Below are 20,540 nucleotides of genomic sequence, written 5' to 3'. Positions count from 1 at the left end.
GGTGGCAGAGGGGGAGGGTGGTCACTCCTGGGCAGCTGCTCCTGGCCTTCCTCACAAGGGGTCCCCTGTCCTCTCAGAGGCCCCCACCCCACACAGAGAAAATGCTAAGACCCATGGCCACACCCACTCACTGGGCACTGCGCAGCGCACAGTCACAACTAATAAGTCTGCTGCTCCTGCACACAGCTGACCTTTCAGCAAGTGCTAGGGTCTGCACAGTCTGCCAGTATCCCCACCTGTGTGACAGGCAGCACCTGGACAGCAGGTAAAGACTCTGTCCAGTCCTTCTGTGGGTGACACAGATGCATTCCCTGCTCTGTCTCCTAATGCCCCTCTCCACCAGGGGTGCATGCGGTCTCATCTACATGTTTTCGGGTTTTCCTTTGGTGAGGAAGATTGGCCCTGAGCTAACACCTGCTGCCAATCCTCTCCTTTTAGTTTGAGGGAGATTACCATTGAGCTAACATCCATGCCCATCTTCCTCTACTTTATATGTGGGATGCCACCACAGTATGGCTTGACGAATGGTGTGTAGGTCTGCTCTGGGATCCAAACCAGAGAACCCCAGCTGCAGAAGCAGAGCATATGAACTTAACCACTATGCCACTGGACAGCCCCTCATTTGGGCGGTACCTTGTCTAAACGTTTTTAAAAGCACATTCTTCACAAAACACCACAAGGGTAGGCGGGAAAGTGTGCTTCCAGTGGGAGGATGAGTCTGGCCCACTCCATGTTGACCATTCAGTCTCCTTCATTGGCTAGACTTTTCCTTCCTAATGAGCCCCTATTCCCCTTGGAGCCTCAGCCTTCAAAACTTTGAACTTCTTTCTGTGCTGGCCTGTGAGCGGGCCGCACAGGGATGCTGCTAAAGAAATGACCAGACAACAGACCACTTCAAGCCTATTAGTGTCACGGGAACCACAACCTGGCAGGGAGGCGGCCCTGCCAGCATTCAGTCCTGCTTCCAAGGGCAGAGCTGGAAAAAATGGAAAAGAACAGTGGAGCAGGAAGAAGAGCCTTTGGTGGGTCATGAAGGAAACACTAGGGCCACACCAAAGAAAGGGGCTTTAAAACACTGCCTGCTAATACCTACAGGACAGCAGGGAGAATCCCAAGTTCAAGGGCTCCCCAAGGAGCCAGGGGTTGCTTTCTTCATCTTTGTTCAGAAGTTCACCAAATGAACCAGGACTTGAAGCAGAAATGGCATTCTTCTCTGCAGAGGCAACAAAAGGAATGAGCCTCGCCTCTCAGGCTGACCTTGCTCCCTAAGTACCCCCTTAATGTAATAATGATCTGCGTCTGGCTCTCACCTCCTGGGACTACAGATCACTTTCCTCAGGGATAAACGAACAGACATTATTAGATGCCTAATGTGCACCAAGTACTTTCATGTACATTTATCTCAGTACATCCTCAAAACAAACCTGTGAGGTACATGACATTATCCCATTTGACGCAGAAGGAGATGGAGGGTTTAAACCATCAGATGACTTGCCCGAGTTCACAGAGCCAATGGGTGGCCAGAGCTGGCATTCATGGCCAAGTCCACCCACATCCAAACCCAGACTCCCCTCCCCCACGCCAGACAGCATCCTGGCATCAGGGAGGTGCCCTCCCTGCCTCCCAGCCCTGCCATGGAAGCCTCCAGTGCAGGGCCAAGCACAGGGTCCAGGCCTGCCAGTAGGACTCTCTCTCCTGAGGCCCTGAACCTCAGGCAGAGTGACGCACATAAAAAACAGTTGGTACAGACACATCCAAGAGACCACTTATTTGCAGGGAGACTGCCCATCTCCTCCTGCCGCCTGGATTCCGGGAACTGCCCTACGTCCTGTCTTTCCAAACCTCCTTCCTCAGCATGCGTTTGCTTCTGTGAGCTCCTGCATTTCTTCCTAGTCTTTCCCTTTTGTTTAAATCTGCCTGAGTTGATTTCTACAGCTAGTGACCGAGGAATGCTATCTTGTTCACCATCCATCGAGCCTCCCTCCCTCCTCTCTGCTCCCAGGAACGACAGCACAGACCCTGCAAGGCCGGCTATTTGTCCTCACAGCTGCCTCTCACGGGTCTAGGGGCTCGTCCCAGGGCCTGGTTCCTGTGACATGCTGCTAAAACACTGAGGGATGATGAGGTGAGAGAAATGGGGGCACGTGAGGCAGAGTGGCACAGAGCAAGCCAAATTAAGAGATGAAGGAAAAGAGGGGACATTTCCATATGTTGTGACCACAACCAATCCTATTTGTACAATTTAGCAAGGGCAGCTCTTTCTGTCCAGGCCCTGACTTCGATCAGCCCCAGGAGGACGAAGGTGAGCTGAGGCCGCCCTGCGCCGAGGATGAGGCTCCGCAGGCTCATGGCAGAGCAGACCCAACCATCTCTGCAAGGCCGCGGACATCTGAGCTTCAGGGAGCCCGTGGAGCCTGCGTGAGGCCACTGGAGGGAAAGCAAGAGGCTCAGGGGCTAAAGGACAGAGATGACACGCAGGGAGGTGCACGTGGGCAGGGGGGAGGCCTTCCAATCCGGGGAGGAGTCTGGGAGTGTCGGGTCTACATGACTCCCAAACCCTGCTTAAGTTAGGCAATTTGGGGACTGGAACAGAAGGGACAGGAACTGTTAGCTGCAAAAGGTTGAGAAGGCTTTTCAGGAAGGATATTTCTGACTCTTTCCCTGTAGGGAACAGATTTCCCACACAGGGTGGCGAGGATCCCGAGGCACGCAGGAGGACCGGATCTGATTCATGGGGAAGGGACTCTGGCCAGTGCCAAACCAAATGCAAATGACTTCCAATCCTCGGCCTCAGAGCCAACTTGAACTTGGCAGAGCCAAGTCCTGGCTAGAGTTAAGTCTAAGATGAGCAAAGAGAAAAAGCCAAGGGGTGAAAACATAGGAAAGAACTGAAAGAGAGTCAGGACAAAGTCTAAACGAAGAATGGCCAACACCCTGTGAACAGGCTCCCTGCGCGTGTCGAGAAGCTGCCCGTGCAGGCCGGCCTGGCTCCTGGACAGGGTGGCATTCAAGAAGGACAATGTCTTTATGTATCAATCTTATTACCCTTGTTCTGTAACAACAGACTTGTCACTGTCACTCCACGAATCACCTAAACACATTTATAAAATGCGCTGACTTCTGTGTGCTCCTTTAGTAAGGCTGAGTTTGTTCTTTCTTCCAGACCTCGGCCCAGCTCACACTCACTAGAGGGTTGTCACGAGCCAGCCCCCTGCATGCAGGAAGGACAACCACCCCAGCCTTTCGGGGTTTCACAGGCTGGGGGTGCAGAGGTGACAGGCAAGTGAAGGGACATCAACTGCAATATGGAATCATTTGAGGGGCACCCAAAGTGTGGTGGGCTCACAGAGGAGGGGGCAATCAACTCTGCCTGGAAAACAGGGAAGGTCCAGAAGACGTGAGATTTAAGCTGAACTGTGAAGAATGAATATGGATTCTTCAAGCAAAAAACCAGGAGGGGAGAGACATCTCAAGCAAAGGAAAGACACAGGTTCTGAGTAAATGGCATCACTGAGACAGGAAGGCATTCCACAGGGCACAGGAAGGTGACACAACTGGAGGGACAGGTCCAGAGAGGGAGGCAGGAATCAGATTGAGAAATGGCAAGACAGACTGCTTTCTTGATCCTAAAGACCATGAAGAACCATGGAAGGCTTCTAAACCGAACGTCACTTGAGCCCCATCCTGAGGAAGGCCTGCAAGGGATGAAGGGTGACGAGGGTCTGAAGATGGCGGTGGTGGCGGGGATGATGTGGGGGGACTCAGTCAGTGCATGGGAAGCAGGATAAGAGGACTGACTGAAGAGAGATGAGGCAGAAGGAAGAGGACGCCAAGAGAAGTCACAGAGGAAGGTAGGTGTGATGGTTAATTTCATGTGTCAGCTCAGCCAGAGTGCAATGCCCAGAGATGTGGTCAAACAGTATTCTGGATGTTTCTCTGTGAGGATGTTTTTGGATGAGATTAACATTCAAATAGGTGGACTTGGAGTAAATCAGATTGCCCTCCATGTGGGTGAGCCTCATCCAATCAGTTGAAGGGCTGAATCAAACAAACAGAGAGAATTCTCAGACAAGAGAGAATTCTACGGCAGACAGCGTTAGGACTCAAACTGGAGCACCAGCTCTCCTGGGTCTCCAGCTTGCTGACTCACCCTGCAGATTTTGGACTTGCCAGACTCTATAATCACGTGAACCAGTTACTTAAAATAAGTCTCTTTATATATATATATCCTATTGGTTCTGTTTCTCTGGAGAACCCTGACTATTATAGTAAGGAACAAAGAGGTCTGCCTCTTCAGCTCCCAGCTAAGGAAGGAGGCAAACACAGCAGCCCATTGCTGTCTACATGCCTACTCCCAGCTCTGTGTGCTCTCAGAATCAACACACAGTGACAAATGCCACTCTGGGCCAAGCCCTGTGCTGCTGCCTCCAGCTCTGCTGTGTTGTACCCAAGGGCTGACTGGGTACCTCCTCTCAGACATCCCATAGTCATGTCAAAATGAACAGGCTTGAACAAACTCCCCATCCTGCCCTCCACCCCCACTGGCACCATGGAGTTGTCCAAGTCAAAAACCTGCACGTCACCCAAAACCTGGGTGTCATCCAGCCTTCTCTCCCTCCTTCCCCCTCACGCAGCCCACCTCTAAGTCCTGGCAGCGCACCTCTAGGACACGGTCAACTCCATCGGCATCCTCCCACTGCCTCCACCACCACACCCTCTGCCCAGGGCCCTGTTACATGTGGCCGAGACAGGTGAACAGCCTCTCCACCGGCGTCCTCAGTTCCTCTGCCCCTACTTTCCCCTCAGGCCCTGCTCCGAGCCCCCTGATACTGCATCAGCCTGAGCCTCTTAGAACATAAGTCGGACAATGTCACTTCTTTATTTCCAACCCAGTGATGACTTCCTGCTGCTTTTTGGATGAAATATACACTCTTCCATAGCCCGGGGGCCAGGCCACTGACCGGCGCCTCTCCAGCATTGTCTCATCACACCCTCCCCTGTCTGCTTCAGACACTGACCCCTCCCGGTTCCCAGAAGGCAATCCAACCTCCCAGTTGCCTAAGAACCAACTCGCTGAGATGCCCAGCTTCTCATCACACGGCTCTTGGCACCAGGTCACCTCCCCAGCGGGGCCTCCCCTAGGCTCCCTTTCTAAACATCTTCACACCAGCACCTCCCTTTACCCCTCGCCCCGACCCTGCCTCCACAGCTCTTATCACAGTTCACAGTTACCTCATTAATTGCTGGGTTACCTGTTTCAGTTTGCCTGTCTTCCCCACCCTACCCCCGACACCTGGAACGTAAATTCCACGAGGGCACACACTTTGACTTATTCACCAGTGTGCCCCCAAAATCTAACATGGCAAATAGTTTTGAATGAAGAATAAGTAAAATAACAAATAACTATCTCCACATTTGGGATTATTATGCCGTTATTAAAGAGTAGTTCATTGAAGCCCAGAGAGGTTAAGTAACATGCCCAAGGTCACACAGCTCTAACTGGCAGATCCATAACCCAAATCCAAACCCGTCTTATCCCAGAAGATGTGCTTTCTATCACTCCCCATGGGCTTTTATATTAATCAATGTCTATAGTGCAATTTTTAGCTCTAAAAGATCTTTTAGAAACACACCATTTATTAAAGACAAACATTTTTGGAGCATCTGTGATGTGCCAGGTATCCCACTGAGCGTACTGGGGACATCACGTCAGACAGGGCTGTCTTCCAGGGCACCAGCAGAGCCCATGAGGTGGGCAGTAGGGGTGTGTGATCCAGCAACACACTTGGCCACACTGTGGCCAGCTCAGGGCCAGAAACAGAAACTCTGTCTTTTACTTCTCAGTTGAATGGCTTTTAGCTGTCCTACTTGTTATTCCTGATTATGCTGGTAATGCACGCTCGTTGCAAGCAAATTCAGAAAACGCAAAAAAGAAAAAAATGAAGGGCGCTTATAATGTAAGCACCCACTGTTCACACTACATGATTTTGCTTTAAAATCTGTTTTCTCCCCACTATTGAAACACTGTGGCTATCTTTCCCTTATAAAGGTCTATGGATGTCATTTCCAATGTTTTGGGGACTATAAATGATGCTCTAATAAACATCACGGTGCAGTCACCTTTGAGCAGTTGTCAGATTATATTCTGAACCTAGGAGTGGGAATGCTGGGAGAAAGCTTGTGCTTTTAAAACGTTTGTTTATATGCCAAACTGCTCTCCACAAAGTTTGAATCAGTTTAAACTTTATCAATCTGATCATTGAAAAGTGATATCTCATTTCACTATGCATTTCCTCAATTATTCATGACGTGGACCATCTTTTCAAGTGCTGGAGCAGTGCCTGGCACAGAATAATGGGTGCTCTGTGCATAGTCACTGAAGGAAAGTGTCACCATTTGTATTTTTTTATTGGGGACCCGTTATTCATATCCTCTGCCCATTCTTCTGCTAAAATATTTGGCCTTTCCTTATTCTTTTGCAAGAACACTTTATATCTCATGAATATTAACCATGTGTTTGTTACCTATGTCGAATTTTTTTTCAGTTTGTCATTTATCTTTAAACTTTGTTAAGGTGGGATTTTCCTTCTATACAGAAAACTTGAGCTTTTAAGCTTAAAATGTTTCAGAAAACATTTTGTTCTATGGCAGGGTTTTCGACCTTGGCACCACTGACATTTGGGACAGGACACTCCTTTGTGTGGGGGACGGTCCTGTGCACTGTGGGATGGGTGGCAGCATCCCTGGCCTCCACCCACTAGTGCACCTCTCCAAGCTGAGAAAAACCAAAAACGTCTAACTATTGCCAAATGTCCCCTGGGAACAAAAATCATCAGTGCTGGTTTCTGACCTCAGTGCCATGCTTATAAAGTCTGTTTCTACCTCATCATTTTAAAAAGTGACCTACAGTATTTTCACCTTGTCCTCTGTGGTTTTATTTTTCACATTTAAATCTTCAATCCATGTGGAATATACTTTGCCACAAGAAGTGAGCTCGGAAGCCAGATATTGTGACTGAATTGAACTTACCCCTGGGAAAAGACAGTCCCACCACGTGAGTGGCTCCTGATATGTGGGACATATAATAATCCCAAGGTCCAAAGTCATATGACACCTCATGCAGGGAAAAGCCGCACCTGTCACCCAAGAGTTGGCACAGAGTTGGCCAGGCTGAGGTGAAGTCCCTTTCAGTCTTATCTGCCCACAGCTTTGGGGATTCTCTGCTAGGTCTGAAGACGACGTGTGCAGTTGGGTGAGCGGGACAATTGTTCCAGGAATGTATGTGCTAATGTGTTGGCTATTTCACTCTTCACGTAATCATCATAACCTCCCCAAACCAATAGCATACCACTTGATTCTGGAACCATCTGGAAAATCCTGAGGGATTTTCCATTTTGGTAGGAAAAAATACCAGAATGGGTCGTTAACTTTGTCTTTCACTGCCTTTGGTTTGAACTTTTGTATGCCTTCTAGTCAATTTTTTTAAATATTGATTATCCTTTTCTTTTAAATTCGTTAGATTTCTATAGAATTTAATGAATATAGTGGGCTCCCTCTGGTGGTCACAAGAAAATCTCCAAATCCCAATGGTCAATACATAGTTAAACCTCAAGACCTTTATTTAGAGAACATGGTACATTTTATAATTAATAGACTCAGAGTGGCTAGACTATGTCTTAAGAAAAGACTTCTAATTATTTTCTTCCATTCATCAGTGGGTCTACAAAGTGGTTCGTAAGGCCACTGTCCAAAACCACACTTGCCATCTTCCCTTCCAAATCCCTCTTTGAGGATTTCCTATTTCTGTTCAGGGCGTCACCTTCCCCCGAGACTTGCAGCTTGGGGCGTCTCTGTCCCCTCCTGTGCCCGTCCATCCTGTTTGTGAGTTTTGTCCACCACACGGCCCAGTGCCTCTCGCAGCTGTTCCCTGCCATCAATTCTCACGGCCCTCATTCAAGTTCTCATGACCTCTCCTCCAGAGAAGTCATTCAGCAGATATTATCAACACTCCTCCACGTGCCCTGCACATTCTAGGCTCAGGGGACGTGGCAGGGAACAAGACAAGACCGTCCTAGCCCTGAGCCCCTCTCGATGGGCTTCTGTGCTGGAACAAAATCTGTGATCCAGTCCATCCTCCATTCTGTTTCTAGAATCCTCCTCTCAAAGCCAAACTCTAAGCAAACTCCTTCAACTGTGTCCCACGGAATAAAGTCCATATCCCTACGTCACCGAGACTCACCTCATCTCCCACTGCCACCTTCCAACCAAACAGAGTTCTGTGCCACTCCTGGGCTCCCCTTCACCTCTGCTCAGGATGTGGGCTCATGGAATGACCTCCCAGCCCAGCTGGCTTAGAAGCCAACCACTCTTCAAAACCTGCTCAGCCAACATCTTCCCCTGCCCAGGTCCTCCTCACCTGAGGTGATCTCCCTCCTGTCCATTTATGTAGGACTTTTTTCTTCAGACTCTTCCTATTCTCAATACATTATGGTTCTTGTATTTGTGCCATTGTCCACCAACAGCTGGCTCTGCAATTCCTCTAACAACCTTCCTCTAACAAACTTAGTCAACATCTCCCACAGGACAAGCAGAAAATAGGGCGGGAAGGGATGACTGAATGAATGAACAAACGCCGATGCATAGCGGAGTGGGGAACCGAGACCATTCTCCAGAGAACTTAGCCAAAAGAAAAAAAGAAAAGAAATCAGACACACAAATTGTCTCCTTCAACTTTGTACAGTCTGCCATAACTGGGATATAAACAAATGGGATACCCACCATTAGGCTACTTATTTTACCATAAACTCTAGGATGTAACACGTAAAAAATGACAATAAATGTATCATTTAAAAAATTCTACAAATAAGAAATAATTCAAAGGAGGATAACAATTTCTTGCTTCAAAGTACCTAAGCCAACAAATACAGTTAACAGGCTGAAGAGTAACTTCTCCCACTTCTGTTCCACTCTGTAGCGTTTTCCATAAACCATCAATGAAATGTAGCAGGGTCTGAACCACTTCCACCTTGTACTTCATGCTCTCCTATGCAGAGTTTCACTGCTCTGTTCAAACTTCCAAACATTCTCACAGAGCAGCAAATTTCTAACTCTGATCAACTGTTTACTAATTTCTGGAAAGTCACCCTACACTGGCAGCACAGGGCACATCATTGGAAAACCACATGCAGTGTCTCTGGTCTATTATGCAAGGAAACAAAAAGGCACAAAAAGGAAATGAAAAGTATTACCACGTTTCTGAAAAGTTCCTAATAATTTCCAGGGCAAGTCGAGCCCCATTAGAAACCAGGGCGAACTGTGTGAAGGGCGGCAGCCCCAGGCTCTGCACAAGGCCTTGTGGACAAGAGTTCACTGGCTACACGTTTCTTTTCCTCTCCAGTTCTCTTACTCCTGTGCTCTGTCACCAGCATTTTCTCATCCACATCCCGGAAGAATGTGCCAATAAAGTCTGCCAAGTCTTTGCTCTCTCCCTCCAGAATATTCCCAGCCAACCGCCAACTCTGAATCTCCCTCCCTACCTCTCCGGTAGCCCTGACTGAAAATCAAGGTCACAGGCTGCACATGGCTGGACTGGCCTGGGGGCAATGGATCCAAGTTAATGGTAACTACAACTGAGTCACTCTCAGGAAGCAGGCCAGGCCCTATTCTAAACTCTATATGTGTATTAGCTCACTCAATCCTTGCAACAATCCTATGAGGTAGGTATTATTAGAAACCCCATTTCACAGATGAAACACTGAGGCATCAGGAAGATAAGTTACCCGTTGGAGGTCATGGAGACGGTAAGTGACAGAGAATTAGAACCAGGCAGTCTGGGTCGAGTCCATGCGCTTTATCACTGGGCAACACTGCCTGCTGGACTTGCGTGCTTAAAGTGGAGACAGACCTCCGGTCAAATCCAGACGCAGTCTAAAGTCCCCAGCCGAGGACCACCAGACATGGCTGGCCAGCTGGAGCAGGACTGAAGTGGTCATCTATTATTTGTGTCTGTCCAGCTACATCCATTTTTCTCTTCTTCGGGGAAGAGCACCCTAATTTTCCTGGGGGTAACCACCCTTCCCCATTCTCAGCCCACAGGGTTCTGGCAGCGTCAAACCTCCCCGCTAGTTTCAAGAAGGGCCACGTGACCCAGCCCTGGTGGGTCCCTGCATCCCATCCTCCAGGCACCGAGACCAGCTCAGGGATAGGCATCTGCCGCAAGCCAGCAAGTCAGGGTCAATTCTGGGACGTTTTTTAACTGTGGTAAAATACATATAAAAATGACCATTTTAACCATTTCAAAGTGCACAGTTTCACAGCATTTAATATTCACAATGTTATACGACCATCACCACTAGCAATTTCCAGAACTCTTCCATCTTTTCAAACAGACACTCTGTAGCCATTCAACAAATAACTCCCTGTATTAGTCTGCTTGGACGGCCATGACAAAGTGCCACAGTCTGGGCGGCTTCAGCGACAGAAATCTACTTCCTCTCACTTCTGGAGGCTGGAAGTCCGAGGGTGTCAGCAGGGCTGGCTCCTTCTGAAGCCTCCTGGCCTTGGCTTGTAGATGGCCGTCTTCTCCCCATGTCCTCCCATGGTCTTTCCTCCGCTGTGTCTGTGTCCTGATCTCATCTTCTTATAAGGGCCTCAGTCAGACTGGATGAGGGCCCACCCCCTCACTTTAACCTTATTTACCTCTTTAACAACTCTATCTCAACCAGAGCCACAGTCTGAGGAACTGGGGGTTAGGACTTCAACATGTGAATTTTCAGGAGGACACAATTCAGCCCAGAACACTCCCCATGCCCCACGCTGGGACTGTTGAGAAAGGAGAGCACCGTCTGCTGGGCTGTGGACAAGGGAGGACCTGCTCCTGGAGCTGTTAGTAGCCGCTTCCCCAGCCCAAGAAGAGACTGTCTAAAAATGACTCAGAGAGGAGCCGAGAGATGGATGGAGAAGAGCCCCTGAATCTGCTCTCCCTCCGACCTTTCCATTTCCAGGCACACGAGCTAACAAGTTTCCTTTTTGCTTTATTAATGTGGGACGGTCAGAACATTAGTTAGTGTTCTGATGTTTGCAAGTGAAAGAGTTAGTGAACGCAAGGACCTTTTACACCAGAACGGCCCACATCCCCAGGAAGTGCAGGATGAGACCACGGCGTGACCGCTCAAGCAGCAGAGTCGAGATGCAAATCCAGGTCTCTCAGGCTCACATGGGCCGGGCGCCAGCACTGACCCAAACCTTAGGAGGCTGCCTGTCACGATGCTCGTAGCACAGTGGGGTCAGGGGGTGTTCGTGTCTCCCACAGAGGAGGCTTGGGGGCCACCCCCTGCCACAGCCCTTCTGCATCATTCTAGAATTGCTGCTCTGATGGCAGCCTCCCCCAACGGACGGAGGGATCCTGTCCTTCCAGCCCAGCACCCCCAGACCCTATGGCAGTGCCTGGCTCATGACAGGCTTCAGGACAAAGCACGAGGACAGCGGAGAACTGAGTGAGACTGCAGGGCCCCTGCCCTCCAGACACTTCCTTGCAGGATGGTCTGTAAGAACACGGGATGCGAAACAACCCAGCGTCCTTGGGGGAACTGGCCAGGTACCTCACAGGACAGCACGACAGGATTCCATCCCTTAACCAAAACAGGGCAGCACCGCTCTCAGTACGCAGACTGCTTCAGACCATCTCAAAGAGAAATCACAAACCAAAGAAAGGAACACAGGGACAACAACGACACCATTTGTGTAAAAACAGGAGGGGAGCTCCTCGCTGAAATATACATAAACTACCCAGAAACAGGGCTGTTCCATACCTTAGCCACCAGTCACATGTGGCGATTTAAATTAAAATCAAATAAAAGTTTAAAATTCTGTTCCTCAGTTGCATTCGCCATGTTTCAAGGGCTAAAAGCCACACGCGGCTAGCAGTGGCTACAGTATTAGTGCACATATAGAGCGTTTCCGTTATCACAGAAAGTTCTGCTGGGCAGCGTGCCCTAAAAGGACATCAGCAGACGGGCAAAGGGCCTCTCCAAGGGGAGCAGGAGAGCTGGGGACGACAGGGGGGCGGAGGTACTTTTCACTGTGACCTTTGGTAGCAGTTGAATTTTTTTCACACTATATATTATTTCCTATTTAAAATAAACATTTTACAACTTTAAACACATTTTTAAACGTTTAAATAGATAACATAAGAAAAGAGGGTGTTAGAACAACCCGAGGGATGTGGGTGAGTCACACGGGTCTAAGGCCTGGAGCTCTGGGCGGAAGGAGGGGCAGAAGGCTCTTCTGGGGCAGGAACAGGAGGGAGAGCCACCTCGGGAGCCCCCACTGGGCTCACACGTGGCAGTGCAGGAAGCACCCACGTCCCCACGTTTTCATCCTTTAAGGTCCTCGGGGTGACTAATATTCCCATTTGTTTTAGTTTCCTAAGACGGCCGCAACAAATTGCCACAAACTAGGTGGCATAAAGTGACAGATACTTATTCTCTCACAGTTCTAGAGGAGAGAAGCCCACAACCAAGGTGTCACCTCGGCTGGTTCCTCCTGGAGGCCCTGAGGGAGAAGCCCCACGTTCCTCTCCAGCCTCTGGCAGCCACCAGCAATCCCTGGTGATCCTGGGCTTGTGGATGCATCGCTCTGATCTCTGCCTCCCCCAGGCCTTCTCCTCTGGTGTCAGGCATCTCACACCCCTCCCTCCCGTCTCTCATAAGGACTCTTGTCATTGGATTTACGGCCTACCCTAAATCTTGAATGATCTCATCTTAAGATCCTTAGCTTAACTGTGTCTGCAAAGACCCTATTTCCAAATAAGGCCACATTTACAAGTCCTGGGGGTTCGGACTGAGACAAATCTTTTTGGGCAACACAATTCAACCCACTACACCATATTATAGATGAGCGGTGCAAGGCTCAAGGGGCGCTCACTTGCCCAAGGTCACAAGGCTAGTTCAGGACACAGCCCTGCCAGCCCTCCCACCACTGACTGGGGTGAGAGGGAGGCCCACCCTCCTCTCGGCCTCACAGCCCCTGAGCGCCCGCTTCACAGCGAGCAACACGCAAGAGCCGCCCCCTTCTCTGGCCTCGCTTATCTGTCTAAGGCGCCCAGGATCGGACAAAAGATTACACTGTCCTCTGGGTCGTGGGAATCTGAGGGTATCTCAAATCAGATGGGGATCCAAGCCCCAGAGGGTGGTCTGCATGTCCAGACTCCAAAAGTCTGCGGGGCAGATCAGAGCCAGGAAGAAAGGGAATGAGTTAAGGCCGCTGGTGTTTGAGATAAAGGCCTCTGCCCTTCTTATGGCAGGGGCAATATGCCAGCCTACAGGGTTGCGCATTGATGAAGGGCTCTTGTCCAAAGGGCTCAAGTGAGGACTCCAGCTCAAGGCGGCAGGAGACAAGAGCAGGCATGGGCATGGGTGTCCTGGGGCCAGCAGAGGCTGCCTGGCTGCACACCCACCAGCATGGCTGCATGGCAGTCACCAGCTTCTTGGACAACAGCACGGTGCTGGTGCTGACTGCTGGGACCCCAGAGAGAAGGGGGGTCACTGGTCTCCTTGCAGCAGGACCTCCACAGTCTTCCCTGAGACCCTCTTGGTAACCTCACTCGGTAGCTCAGGACCCCCTAAGGGAAGTCAGGACACAGAACTGCCTCCAGGTCATGGGCCTTGACCTGTACTTTCTCCATGACCTCAGAAAAGACCACAGAGCCCATCCAGCAGTGTCATCGCTTACTGATAAAGACCCTGACCAACCGCACGTGGCAGACCAGGATTTGGACCTGGTTAGGATTTACTCAGGAGCTCTGTGCCACCTCTCTGCCTCCTCCTCCCTCTCCATCTATCATCCGCATTGGGGACTTTCAAACTTCCAGTAGGCAACTCACAGCAAGAAAGCCATCTCACAGTGCCATCTAGGTGATGCCGACAAACATAAACAGCTGAAACAAAAACGTCACTCCAATATTTTTGTTCCAGTCTCTGCTGGTTCAAAATTTCAAAATGGTGGCTGTAACCCACTGAACTGACTTCATATCTCATGAATGTGCTGTGACTTCAGTTTAAAAAACACTTAACCACACAACCCACTGGTATTTACATCCATACAACACTCAGACAGAATGAAGAGAAGAAAGAGAAATCATTCCCGTTTTATACACTTTGTAGATCACCCAAAAATTCATTTGTGGATCTGAATTTTTTACCCCATTGAATTGCAATTTCTGACTTCCTGATCCACTAGTGACATCACTACTTGTCATGTCCTTTTCCCTCTCATTAAAACCTTGGAGGTCCTATGAAAGGCTAGCTCAAGCTCGACCATAAAAATCATCTCCTGCTGGGTCCCAGAGACTGGATTTTCACACCACGAGGTCCACTCTTGCAGAATCCCAGGGCATCTCCCAATCTTGAGATTTTAATTCTCAGCGAGCTGGGTTTGCTGACCAGCAGAAGAGGAGCGGAAAATGCCAGACCACTTGGCCAACGGAAGGTGTGACAGCAAGGACAAGGGCTCAGCTTCCGTGTTCTGACACCTTGCCCCGAGTGGTGGGAAGTGTGAGCAGCATTCCGCCCTTCACTCATCCACTGGCATTACGCACCATTCCCCACGAGGACAATTCTAACCCTGGAAATACCGGGGCAGAGACTGCACACCTCAATTCTCAGTCACCGTCTGTGCAAGCCTCCCGTGAGGACAAGTGGAAGACCTGATACAACCAGGATTCAAGCCATGTAGACCAGGAATCAAGAAATCCTGGTTCTGTTCACAGCCATCCTGGTCTACACCACCAAAACCCAAGAGAGACATGATCACTTGAATAATCCAGACCATGCTTCCTGCTCCTCCCTCCACCCCCACTGAAAGGACTGAAAACAAAAGCCCCACCTCAGCCAGATTCCTCACCTTCGCCCCCGTGCCTGAAACAGAGCCGGAGCCACAACGTTCCTGCCGCGCGGACGGTTAATGCCTGCTTCTCCATCTTTAAAATGGGCTGGCTGCTGCAGTCCCACCGTCTAAGCCTTGTTACAAGTCATCTCTAACAGGTTCCTAATTCCTCCACCAAAACCACCGTCCTCCTCAAACCAAGTAGTTCATCCTCCCTGGAATCCAGGCCGCACGCAGGAAGCAAGGCCCCAGGGTGGTCCACAGGATGCAACAGAGCCTGAAACCGCAGGCCTCCTCGCGGGCCGCAGCCAGGGGACCGCGTCCACTTACCTGGGGGGCAGGTGCACTCGGCTGGCGCTTCCCGAACCGTCCGCAGCTTGACCAGTCCCTCCAGCTTCTGCAGCGGTAAGAAAAGGGGGAAAAGTGAGGATGCGAGTCAGAGCAGACGCGGAAAAATCAGCAAAAACCAATGTATCGGTGGTGCGGCGTTCCGAGAACATTTTCTGGAAGGTGATTCGATTCTACAGGCAGGCTTAGGACGGGAGAAGAAACACAGATCGACGTCGCACGGCGGCGCGGGAGCCCCGGGAGGCGGCGGGTTTCCGCCCGGCACGTGTTCGCACGCAGATCCGGGCGCCGGCGCGGCCGCGGCGGGCGGGCCCACGAAGCCGCCGGCGTTCCGGCCTCAGACGCGCGAAGCGACCCGCCGCCCCGGGCCGCGCCGCTCGCCTTCCTCCCTGGCGGTGGGAGCCGGGCCAGAGGCGCGCCCGGGAACGGCGGCCGCCGCGCGGGACCCCAGCCTGGCAGGCCCGAGCGCCCCCGCCGCCTCACGGACGGGCCAGAGCTCGGGCAGGGGAGGGATTCGGGGAGCGCCCAGCCTGTCGTCCCAAACCGCGCCGGGCCCCGAGTGCTGACAGGACTAGACCCGGAACCCGCCTTGCTCTAGGGAGCCCAGCCCCTAACAGAACCTTCCCAGAAACCAGAAAGCAAATCCCGAAGGTGCGCGGCGAACACCGCGAGACCCCCGCCGGGAGGGCACTTCGGCTCCAGCCCAAACGCGGGCCCTCACAGCGGCGCCGTCGAGGAGGCGGGAGCGGCCCTGGCCCGCGCCGCACGCACTTCCGGCCCCGCGCGCGCCCGCCGCTGCCAGGGCCGACGTCCGGCCCGCCGCGCTGAGCGCCGCGCGGGGCCGCGGGAAAGCGGGGCCGCCTTCGGGCGCGCGGACTCCTGGCCCTCGGCGCGCCTCTCCGGCCCCTGCTTGCCCCCAGACGGACGAGGCCTCGGCCCGCGCTCCGCTCGGCTCCCAGCCGTCCCCCGCCGCTCACGCCGGCCCTGGCCTGGGGCCGCCCCATCGGCAGCCCCGGCGGGCACCCGCCTCCAGAGGCCCCCCGGCTGCAGGGCTCCCGCCGGCCGGGCCGGGCCGGGCAGTGCGCAGCGGGCCTGCCTGCCGACGCGCTGAGCAGGCCGAAGAGCTCGTGTTTTCCCCCATTGTCTTGGCAGATGCTCTTAAGGATCTCAAAATTTACTTGGAAAAAGAATCGGCCTCCTAGTTTAAGGCAGTCAACCTGTGTGAGAAGCTCCCATCTGTTTTTATGATTGTTGCCCAGACTGCAGGCCACACTAATTTCCCTTTTTTAACAAAAGCATTTGATGGTACAAAACAATTAGCTGTTAACAATGGGTATCACATCTCTCCCGCTCTCCTAAAGGGAAGGGGCTTTATCAAATACTGATAGGGGACACAATTACTTTTAAGCTACTCTTATCTTAAAATAAAAAGCTAAACAGGAAACTACGGATGAGAGGAAAAAAAACCTTACTGTTAATGCTAGCAGATGGAATCATAAATTACTGGCATTGAGTTTTTGTTTTGTCATTTATTCTAACTAGTTTAGTGCATCTGTTTTTCTAGATTAGATGGTGAATCTGCAAAGTTTTATCTCCTAGTCCTCTACCCTCCCCCCGCCCCCACTTCCAGGTCCCTAACTTTCTGTGGATTTGAAGTTGCTACTATGAACACAAAGTGAAATGTCTGAATTAGAAACCCAATCCCACAATCTTTATTTCTATGCTTTTTTTTTAATTTAAGAAAATATTCTTTTGTGTCCAGGTTTTTAAAAATGAATTAAAAGCCTCAACTTTTTACATTCAATTATCTGGCAGCACCCCTAGCATCTGCAAACAATATGGTCCTGGTTTTACGTATGCAAACAAGTCCTGACTCCAAAAGTAAATAAAGGATGAGTTTCTGAGGACAGACGGAGGCTTTGGGAGTGTTCCCTCCAGAAGCACCCAGAAGGAGAACTTGAAGTCTGTGGGGGGAAGGGGCAGGGAAAACCAGTCAGGGAAAATCATGGTCTGCAACCGAGCATGAGGTGGTCAGACGATAAACTCATTAAGGATGGGTTGGAGCATTCGTCTGAAACACTTCACTAGATGTCTGGTCACATCCTCGAACAGTTGCATTTTGATGAAATATAGATTAACATACAAAAAGGAATGTAATGATTTATTTCTGTAAAATGCTGCAAATAAAGCCACGAAGACATGCCTATCCTTTGATAGAAAATTCCTATTCTAGGGAATATACCCCAAGGAAATAAACCAGCAGAAGCAAAAGATGATATTCATGAAGAAGCTGCGCCACAAAACAGCAGGAGCAGTTTAGAGAAGGATGGTGAACCCCTTGATGGAACTGTCATGTCTCCGTGAAACATCATTACGAAGACTATGTAGCAACAAGGAAACCTGTTTACAATACAATAAATAAAATGTTTATATCCGTGTAACAGTTCAGGCCTGGGATGGCAGCAAGAACCAAAAACCGACCCACTCGGCTGTCGGGATTATGGTGAGTGGCTTCTTTAAAAGTTCTTTCTGTGTTGTAATAGCATCTTCTCAGTCAAAAAAAAAAAAAATCCTGGAAGTAGAAGAAGAGCCAAAATGAAGCGCTGAAATCCCCCTGCTGAGGGCAAGTGTGAACAACAGACTGATGATGGCGTTTCCTCAGAAAGCCCCACTCCCAAGACCAACCCTGTAGCACACACGCACCACAAACACCAGAGGAAAGGCTTGTGGGGACAAACCCTCTCCGTGCCAGCGCATCCCCTTGCCCTCCTCACATCCCCTCTGCACTCCTCCTACCCCCATAGGGAAGGGCCCAAGCACACATTCTTACTGCCACCAGCAACCCGAGAAGGCAGCATTTCCTGGCCTCTTTAACGCTCTTTGTTATGACCCCTCCACAGTGATGCTGAGCACGGTGAGGACAAGGAAAGAAAACATAAAGTATTATTATCAAGATTATTGATTACTTATGATGTGCCAGGTACTGTGCCAACAGCTGTCATCTCATCCAGTCCTCTCAATAACCCCCGTAAAGCTGGGAGTATTGTTATACCCACTTACAGAGGAGAGAATTGAGACTTAGAGAGGGCAATGTAAGTGTCAGGGCTGGACTTAAACTCTGGTATCAACTAATTCCAATCACAAAGCAAGACCACCTCCACTTATAAGCAATTCTCATGTCTAAAAAAATGGTTGCTGTGCAAAGCCAGGCCATAAAAACTATAAGGACAGAAATCAGATCAGTGGTTGGAAAAGGAATGAAGTGCAGGGAGCCGCATGGAGCAGATGCGAGGGTGATGGACCGTTCCGCGTGGTGTTGGGGTGGTGGATACATGACTCGAGGCGTTTGTCAAAAACCACAGGACTGTACATCACAAAGAAGCAACTTTAATGCATACAAGAAAAAAAAATTCAACCAGGATGTCGGAGAATCCCAGGATGAAATGGGGGCTGACAAGTGAATCTAACCGTATTAAAACTGTATGACATACCTCACTGAAGGTGGTGGGGAAAATAACGTAGCTGACCTGAGTAACTTTGCAAAACAGCGTTTCAGTTAAGATCTGTAAGGCTGAAGACCAAAGGAACTGTACATGAATGCTGTACTCTAGTAGGTAAAGTTATTTCTCACAGGGCTACAGGGCAACACATTTGAAACTACCTTCCATATATACTGGAGTTGAACAAATGAGTACATAAACTATGAGTAACGAGAGCCAAGTTTCTCACTGTCGAGAAAGAAGTTATAAATAAGCAAAGGGGGAAAGCTGGAACAAACCCTGTGGTGCAGGATTAGTCAGAGACATCGCTATGAAGTCATGCTTCTGTTATGTACACAGATAGATGCATACAGAAATAATTACAGGTATGTGTACAAAGAGCGGCGAATATACATGTGTACATACCCTAGCTGTCTGCAGAGAAGACCTACAACCAGCGAAATCCTAGTAGCAACAAGCACGCCCAGCACCCAGATCTTGGTCTCTAAATACCGTTCTCCAATAAAAGGAACCATGACCTTGGAGAAATGGCTGATTCTTGGGCCAGGGCACGAAAAATACAAGGTGAACCTGGAGTATCTTGTAGTGCCAGAAAGTAAAGAAGTGCTTTGAGAAAAAAAAGGGGGAGGAATACATGAAAGAAACACAAGACAACCTGAAAGAGCTCAGAATGGCCAAAACTGGAACAATTTAAACAACAAAATAAATAATGTAGCATTGAATTATAACACACTTTAATAAATTAAATATCCATGAGTCCATACTGATATAAATGATTGAATAAATAAATGGGGAGAAGACACAAACCTTCCCTACAGAAAAATTCCTAATAACACATGTAGATACTTCCCTCCCCAGGAGGCAGAGCTAAGTTCCCCTCTCCCTGGGTGTGGGCTGCACAAGTGACTCCCTTACCAGAGGACAGTAGGGAAAAGAAAATAGTAACTTCAAAATGGAGAAATCTAGCAGATGCCACTTTAACCAAGTCATCAGGATCATGTCACCAGGGATAGGTCATGCTGACATCATGGACCCCAGACACAATGCCATGACAGTGGCATCTACCTTCGTGGCATTCTTCCCAAACACTCATAACCCAGTCTACTCATGAGAAACATCAGACTAGCCCAAACTGAGGCACGTTCTACAAAGTACCTGACCAGTATGTCTCAAAATTGTCAAGGTCGTGAAAAGCAAAGAAAGACTGAGAAAGTGTCACAGATTGGAGGAGACTAAGGAGACATGACACCTAAATGTAATATGGCGTCCTGGATGGGATCCTGGAATAGGAAAAGGTCATAGAGGATAAACTGGTGAGAAGAGCTGAAGAAAGTCTGTAGTTCAGTTAAAAAAATGGGTAGCAGAATCACAAAGTCACTCGCCACCAACTAAGACATGGCTTTGTTATTTTCTATAACATCCATTCTTTTTTGAGGTGAGGGGGCCGGCCTGGTGGTGTAGTGGTTAACGCCGTGCGCCCTGCTTTGGCAGCCTTTGCAAGTTTGGATCCCAGGCGTGGACCTAGCACCACTCATCAAGCCACACTGGTGGTGTCCCACATAAAACAGAGGAGGATTGGCACAGAGATTGGCTCAGTGACAATCTTCCTCACACACACACACACACACACACACACACACACACACAAATTGAGATGAAATTCACATAACATAAAATTAACCATTTTAAAGTGAACAATTCAGTGCATTTAGTGGATTCACAAAGTTGTGCAACCCCTCCCTTTATCTAGCTCCCTCCATCTAGTTCCCAAACATTATCATCACCACAAAAGGAGATCCTGCACCCTTA

General features: G+C 49.8%; 1 protein-coding gene across 1 annotated transcript in view; it reads right to left on the bottom strand.

The window, feature by feature from the left end:
• The window catches only part of COL23A1 (collagen type XXIII alpha 1 chain), a 318,576-nt gene that overhangs the window by 284,245 nt on the left and 13,791 nt on the right, over nucleotides 1-20,540 (bottom strand). The window contains exon 2 of the mRNA XM_070570148.1: nucleotides 15,214-15,280. Coding sequence (XP_070426249.1) covers nucleotides 15,214-15,280 — 67 coding nt within the window. The remainder of the gene's footprint in view (nucleotides 1-15,213; nucleotides 15,281-20,540) is intronic.

This window comes from Equus przewalskii, chromosome 13 (assembly GCF_037783145.1).
Source record: "Equus przewalskii isolate Varuska chromosome 13, EquPr2, whole genome shotgun sequence".
NCBI lineage: Eukaryota > Metazoa > Chordata > Mammalia > Perissodactyla > Equidae > Equus > Equus przewalskii.
Note: the sequence above shows the minus strand (reverse complement) of the source record. Positions and strands in the feature narration are given on the sequence as shown.